This window comes from Charadrius vociferus, unplaced genomic scaffold (assembly GCF_000708025.1).
Source record: "Charadrius vociferus isolate BGI_N301 unplaced genomic scaffold, ASM70802v2 scaffold46, whole genome shotgun sequence".
Lineage (NCBI taxonomy): Eukaryota > Metazoa > Chordata > Aves > Charadriiformes > Charadriidae > Charadrius > Charadrius vociferus.
In genome coordinates, this window is record NW_009648710.1 from 556,765 (window position 1) to 564,816 (window position 8,052).

General features: G+C 37.3%; 1 protein-coding gene across 1 annotated transcript in view; it reads right to left on the bottom strand.

The window, feature by feature from the left end:
- Positions 1 to 956: 956 nt before the first annotated feature.
- IQCK (IQ motif containing K) overlaps positions 957 to 8,052 on the bottom strand; it is a 32,781-nt gene continuing 25,685 nt past the window's right edge. The window contains exons 8-9 of the mRNA XM_009886601.1: positions 7,152 to 7,256; positions 957 to 1,052 (exon numbers count right to left, since the gene is read on the bottom strand). Of these exons, the coding sequence (XP_009884903.1) occupies positions 957 to 1,052; positions 7,152 to 7,256 (201 nt within the window). The remainder of the gene's footprint in view (positions 1,053 to 7,151; positions 7,257 to 8,052) is intronic.

Here is an 8,052-nt window from a genome sequence, read left to right on the forward strand (position 1 = left end):
TGTTACAGAAGTACCTTCCAAAGCCAAAGCTATGGTTGATATGCAAGAACTGCTAGCTAATAGGGTCACAATAGTTTTTGTCATAAAACCAGGAATATTTATTTCTTTTACTATTTTCCCTCAGAACAATGCTTTTTAAACGTAAAATATTACGAATTTTACACAGGTAAGAAGATGAAAAGGAAGCCTTAGGAAATAATATAGCTGAAAGTACTAGACAGTGTATATAGAACCAATTGTCTTTCCAACAGCACACCAGCAGAGAAATAACCATTGTAACAGACAGTGTCAGCAGGGTGTTTTGTTCATGTAAGTGATGAATGAATATTTAGGTATTTTCATAAAAAAAGGTCAAATATTTTCAAATTCTTTCAAGTCCCTATTTGAAAAAAAAAAAAAAAAGTTTTGTTCTGGTTATGTTCTAATGAAAACTAAAACATCGTTGTTTGTTTCAGTAATAATGAACACGTTTTAACACACTTGCTGAAACCAGAAAAATAAATTAAGAATGCCTTTGGAGTTTTTAATTACAATCAGTTTACATTTCTAACTTGCTATTAATATCCTTTTTAAATATCACATTGTTCAAGGTTACACAAACATACTTTCCTAAAATTATACAACTTTGCCTAAAACAAATCCATGAAATAAGGTATACATAGCATTGTGCTGAGAGCCACAACAAAGCAGAATCTGACTGTTAGCTCACATTAACTGAGTCTTTGGCTGATATTTTCATGGAAGGTATGCTGATCTTTCTAGTAGTGTCAGTAGAATCACATTACTGCTCGAGTCAGCATTTTCTAAAAGCTATTTGGCAGCTCACCATTCATCCCCTACAGTTAGATTCAACACTGTTTACAGCATCTAATAAACAGGGTTAGAGTCATACACAAATTTAAGAGATACTTCATTGTTATTCTTAATGTAGTTAACTTTGTAATAAATTGCTGTATCTACTTCAAAATGTTTTTCTTCTTTTTCGTTTGATCAAGAATCTTAATGCTTTTTTTTGTGACATCAGAGTTTTTAGTAACAATAAATGCTTTGTCCTGCTTGATGTGAAGAGCTCAGTGGTTTAATTAAAGGGGATTAATTGAATTAACTGGATGAATTAATTCGGTTAAACCAAATGCACAGAAAGACAAGGTTAAGAAGTAGTTGCATTATGGTGTTCATTATTATATGAGTGCTCACAATCCACTTCAGCGCAAAGTCAGCTGTGTTAGATTGAAACACTGGTAACAGCAGTTTAAACTAACCTTGCTGATTTTACAATGAAATAGGGTTTAACGACATTAATAAACAGCAGAATAATAACAGCAGAAATAAGAGCAGCTGGAGCACTAACAAAATTAATTATGGCATCACAGATGAGATTGATAATGAAAACCCCTGGACAGTAACTTCTCAAACTAGTACAGCTGTTTCCAAATAGCCATCTGTCTGGGCCCCAAGGCTATTTTATGTATGGATACTCTTAAATTAACTTAGCAGGGCTCAGTTAAGGAATTACAGAAACAATGTGATAATATTGAAAGCTAATGTGATAAAAGCAATACGAAATTGCAGTGGTTTAAGAAAAAAAATTGAAAAGGAGCAATTTTACAACTTTCTTTGAAGTGGTGACACAGCTGTGTGTCCTTGAGTCCTAAAATTATTGATTTGATGACAGGAAAGCTCTATGAGAGCGATTAAAAGGAAATTTGTTTTTCCTTTTGAAACAATCGGCAAAGGCGGCAAAGGAAATCTTATCACCACATTACTCTCCAAAACCACCATAAATATAGTTTATGGAAAGATTACATTTCTTCAGAGACAGGAGTTTTTTTAATCAATTCAACTGCCAAATGACACAGTCCACTCCACCCTTAGCCCCTACTTTTCTTAGTTGCAACATTTAAAAATGGTTTCATCTCATCCTCTGAAAATGCACTTGGAATTTTCACCTTTAAGATTTTACACACATGAACACTGAAAACTATGATCGTATAATCATCTAATATCATATACATCCTTTTTCACAGCAGTATGTTGTAAGCATGTAGATTTATTTCTTAGAAACAAGTGGGAAATGTATACATTTGTAACTCTTATGGTATCGTGGGCAATGGAATATATGGGAAAACATGCCGTGATGAGATGATGTAAATGCTAACAAATTGAAAACAGAGAGTCCAAAACACAAACATTAAACTGCAATCATTTAAAATGAAGTAGTAAGCCTACTAGGTCAAATTCTATCATCACCTTTGGGAATGCAATTTTTCATCAATTAACACTGACAGAATTAAACATGTATTACAAAGAGAAGAATTTGTCTTTTATTTTTTAAATTTATAATTAGATGAATTTTATCATAGTAAGTTTGAATTCACTGGTTTCAGATCTTCAAAACCAGATCTATTTATGTACTCTTTAAAAAAAAAACCCTACATTTTTTTTCCAAAGTAAACTCTTAATAAACCATAGTAGATAGGCTATGAAATCCCCAAAAGACTTGAAAGCTCAGCGAAAGTTTTCTTTACGTTTCAGTCAGGTCCGCTGGAAGACAACTTATGTCTCCTGGGTTTTATTTTTCACCATTTTTATACACTGTTACTAGTTACTATTTTGTTTAATCTTCTAGCTCTAAGCTGCTCAAGCCAAGAATTCTACTTCACTTACTGCATATGAACACCCCATATATACACACACACATATAAATGCAGTTTTTCCCTGCTGTGATGTATGATTTTGCTCCTCAGAATGAATTATTTTCAGCTATAAAATATCCCTTAGGGAACTGTATGGGTTGGTAAATAAAACCTGACCTTTTGTGAATTAAAACTGCAGTACAAATATGAATAAATTTTTGGAAAATCTATGCAGCCCTTGTAACAAACTGCTATCACGAAAAAAAATCATGACGGTCTTCTGGTTTCAGTATTTGTATTAAAACATATACTGCACTGAAGAAAATTCTTCTTGTTATGAACATTTCTTAATGAAGTGAAGCAGTGATCAAAAGGTCCTGCACATAGCACTGTGCAGACACAGAAAAGTATGTCAGCTCATAGCACCCTGCAATATGATACTGTAATAGCAAGGGAACTGAGGAGGCCATGATACACAAAGGAAGGCTTTGGAAAAAAAGTCTTTTGAAAAATTACCCTTTTATGACAGCTTTGATATCAGCTGATACTTAACTGTCTTTATGATTTAAAAAATTCTGCCCTGGGACTTCTGCAGACTGAATTCACGCTTAAGCCTTCAGAGCTGAAATATAACCTGCAGGAACAGCCTTCATTGTGGTCCTGCTGGTGGCGTAGACATGCAGAACTGCCTTTGAGGTTGTCATTCACCACTGTCTTTGTTAATTATAAGCCTGCCTCTCAATGTATCTAAATATCTACTCAAAGAAATCTATTGCTCTTACTATTGGTATCAGTACTGGTATCAATGCAGACTCCTCCCTATGGTAACAACTCTTAACACTGGGAAGGAATACTGGAATAACATCGAGTGTTTTAAAGTGTACGCAGAACACCAACTAATTCTGCACTCGGAACTGGAAAAGTAGATTTCTCCACTGGACATTTTCTAATGAACTCAGGGTGTAACACATATAGTATAAATCTTGCAATATGACAATGGAAGAAGATTTTGCTGGACACATTTTGTTAAATAGCATGATGCAGCTTAAGCAACCTGCTTCAATCCAGCTCACACATTTTCCCTGGAGATCACAAAGAACAGCTGTTCGGGCAGGAAAAGTACCTCCAACAGGAAAACGCTTTGCCTTGTACTTGCAAACATGCAAACCACAGAACTATCCAGTAGCTGCTGCTGCTGCAGTCACCATCTCTCATCATAGGGAAAGCAGCAAAACTGGAGACAGCCCTCCCTCTGTGCAAGAGCTTTGTCTAGCGTAGGGAAGCCAGGAGGAGTTGCTGAAGTTGTCCAGGCCCTGGGGAACATGGTGGATGCAGTGCTTGAACGTGATTCTCTCCATTGCAAACGTTAAATCACCCTGTGGTAGCAGCTTGGGCATGTGACAGGGAGGTGAGCACTGCAGAGCATTAAAGGAGGAGGCACACAGAGGCAGCTTTTTAACACTGTACCCTGTTTGAGAGGATGAGAGTTGCTACTGATTCACTTCATGTTATGTGACAAAACACAGATTACTTCAGAAATCCAGAGCAACAATTAAAAATGTTCGCTCCCAGTGCTGCCTGGAGTTTACTGCACAGCTGTTGTGTGACAGTGGCTTTAGATACTGGTCCAGTTCATACAACAGAGGTGAAATTGTGTTACAATAGTATCATGGATTAAGATATTTATTGGAAAGATTTATACTATGACTTCCAAATCCTGTGTTCGTTAGAAAATACCCAGTGGAAATACCTACTCATCCAATTCTGACTGCAGAATTAGTTGGTGTCTGCATATACTTCAGAAGGTTTGACAGGAAACTTAACACAGTATAACTGCAACACTACCCTGACTAGATGTCCTAAAAACTAATGCTATCCAACAGATATGCAAGTACAAATAGGAAATAAAAGAAGAGAAGTTTAGGGAGCAAAGGTTTGCCAGTGGGGGAGCTTGAAAACACGGGGAACCTACCAATATATAACTTGGTGTTTGCTGGTATTATAAAAAGTAGCCCATCTGCAAGTGCTGCTATTTCACACAAGAAAGAGTCCAGCATTTGTTTAAAATGTTATTATTAGCCCCAAGTGCCTATTACATTTATTTTGTGTGAAGGAAAAAAACATCAAAATAAGGAAAACTAAAACCAAGGGGCTATTTTGTAATCCCAGTTGTTATAATGATCGTTACTACTAACAGATTTCTCCTTTCACGTATGTGAAAGGAGAAACTCCTTTCACCTTTAGGGAAAAATTTCAAAAGATGATTGCAAGCAGAAAGGGAAACGCGTGGAACTTTCATGCCAACCTTTAAGCCTGATATACTTGTAACTAACGATAGACAGAATGGACGCACAATAAAAAGTGAAAAAAAAAATATGCAGTGCATCAGGTTAATGACGTGACTGCTGTTAATTCCTTTGGCATTTACAGAGCTATGGACTATTTTATAATTAAAATGCTTCATAGGGAAATTTCAGTTGTATTAAAAAGCAGGACAGTTTGGAAATTAACAATAGCCACAAAAGATTTGATGACTAGAGTTACTGAAGAATTGCAAGGCTCTAGTCCCTTACAACAAGCTCTGATTGCTCCGATGTTAGTAAGTACTATTTATATATGGATGTTATTACTGTAGTTTCTAAAATAAAGCATCCTGTGAGGATGTCAAACACTTAATTCCAAATACTCTATTTCATATCCACGCATGAGTGCAGTGACTCCATTTAATTAAAAAGAATGGTTAATTTGCATATAGAATAAAGAAGGAAAAAACCATTTGAGTGAAGACACAGCAGGACATATTCAATGTCTCAGCTTCGACTTTAAATGTGTGGAAATTTGGCACCTGAAGGTGAACCAATGAAACAATTACATGGTCTATAGAGGCAACAAAGAAAAACAGCTCCAAATGGTGACCCACAAATATTCAATACTAAGTGAAAAGCTGCCTAGGTCATTAGGCAACACAGGACAGAGGCCTCCCATTATGATGAAGCTGCCTAATTCCAGATTGCACAGCAGCAATTTTCTGTCACTTGAGATCCAGAGTTGTAGGTTTTTCTGGATGGTAGGTATCTAACTGACCAGGACTCAGCATTTTAAAACCTTTCACAGAAACCTGATTCTAAACTCCCTCATCCTGCAAGGATTCAAACGTTAAGTCTTTCCTTTCCCAGCAAAGTTCCACGAAAACCAGGCTCAGAATAAGGGCATCGACAGATGTGCTTTTATGTACTGAGCTGAAGAGGTCTAAGCCATGACTTGCCCCTGGCTTTTAACTCCTGCCAGTCACCTGGAGATTGGCACTTCCTTAGCCACGTATAGTAACCAGGTATGAGAATACCATCTCATGTTCTGCCTAATTTAACCAAGCAGTAGGCTGCTAAAGTCATTATGCCTCTCTCTCCCCAGTTCAGTTTCTCCTCTGTGTTAGATACAGCGATCGTGTGGCAACAACATTGTGGAAAACTAACCTGCCCAATATCAAAACCCCTCACTAATCCAAACCCATGGTGCAGTTACACAATCACTAAAATCAATGCAAGAGCTACAGAGCAGGACCACCTCTTTTGGTAGCTCCCAGTTTGATCCAATTGACTGTGTGAAACCGCACCCTGAATGCTCTTGGGTAGTTCAGGGCAAAGATTGTCCATCCAAGAACACATCTGTGACAGTGCCATCAGACTGAAGGACCACGCAACGGTGCTGGTACAACAGAATTTTCCTTCCTTCAACACATGAACAACATAGCTGAACGACCTCTTCTCACCTCCATCTATCAGCGTTCAGTTCACATCCCTATGTCTATCGCATTTAAGTCCAGCCCATGGAGACTGACAAAATGCGGACTGGTTGAGGAGCTAGTGAATCCTCCTGCATTAGCAGACAAAGAGGCTGGGCGAATAATCATTACACCACTGTGTCTGAGTAAGTGAATGGTAACTTTGGCCCTGTCAGTAAAGCCTCGTCCACAACCAGGGCAAAAAGGAAATGTATCACAGTGTCAGTTCTTAAAGCAATCTGGCCTCATTTCTCTTGGCAATTATATTGGGTTGTTTGGGTTTGTTTTCCTTTTTTAGAACTGTACAGGCCAACTTCTGCTATAAATAACTGCAGGAAAATGCCAGTAGAACATTTACCAGAAAGAAATCCCACAGTTCAGAAAAACTGTACAACAACCCGTATGGTTAAAATCAGTATTTACATGTTGTGTAGCTGGTAGCAGTCCGATCCTGCGCTAAGAAATACTGTGCCAGCATATTATCATAGTCCCGCAAAATTATTGAACTTTGGCCCTGTACTGTATTTTTAATTGCCACTTGACTTAAATTAGTGACTGTAAAGAAACTGTAACGAAACAGCCAGGCATTTCCAACAGCCATTGCCTTCTCTTCTCACTCGTGATTTGTGTCTTACTGTGTGTCCTATTTCTTAATACAAGTTGAAATATAAAAATTAAACACAATGTAAAAAGAAAAATAATTAAAATATACAATTAATTCACCTACCTTTGGCTTCCTGCTTAGTCCAGAATTCTTTCACTCTTTTAATAATGTTTTTCTCCTCTCTCAACTGCTTTTGCCACTGACGTAGCTCTTGTATTTCACTATCGCAGCGGACCTGGGAAAGGGAAAACAGAAAATGCAACTAAAATTACATACATCCATGTTACCCAAGACGATGACACATTTTTTTTTGTGGGGCTGTGACTGGGCAAAGACATGACATCCATCCTTTTTGCAGGGCCTGATATAAAAGCCCAATTCCAGAGGTTTACAGTTTTCAACTTATACAGAAATAAAACCCACATAATTGACAAACCCCATCGAAAACATAAATATGCCAATTAGGGGATCATTTTGATTACCAAGGACTCCTGAGGATGTGATTGCAGTGAGACGCTTATTCTTTGAGTTAATTAAAATTTAAAGCTTTACGCTGAAGGGTATTAGTGCCTTTAGAAAACCACGACACTATAAAACCAACCCATTGACCAACATAATACAGCAGAAGAGGAGCATGAAGGGTCATACAGCAGGAAATTTATTCCAGCAAACTGACTCACACCTGCTACTAGCTGCAAATAGGCTTACTGACAATCCCAGCCATACAATTTTCACAAACAGGAGAGCCATTAATCTGTTATTTAAAGTAATTCAAATGCATTACATGATATCTATTCTTTGTCAGTCAATCACCCCTATGAAAGGCATAATTCTGCCTCCACATGAAACAACAGTAGTCACAGGCCTTGACTCCATTAACATTTAAGTTGAATTCTCCTGTTACTGCTTTTGTACTGGTGTAGATCCTACTAATATAAGAAAGAGCTATCTTTGCATCAACAGCTTTTACCACTCTGCTACTTAAACTTGTTCTATGCAGGATTTGATTAATTAGCAGTGCGTTGCCAGTT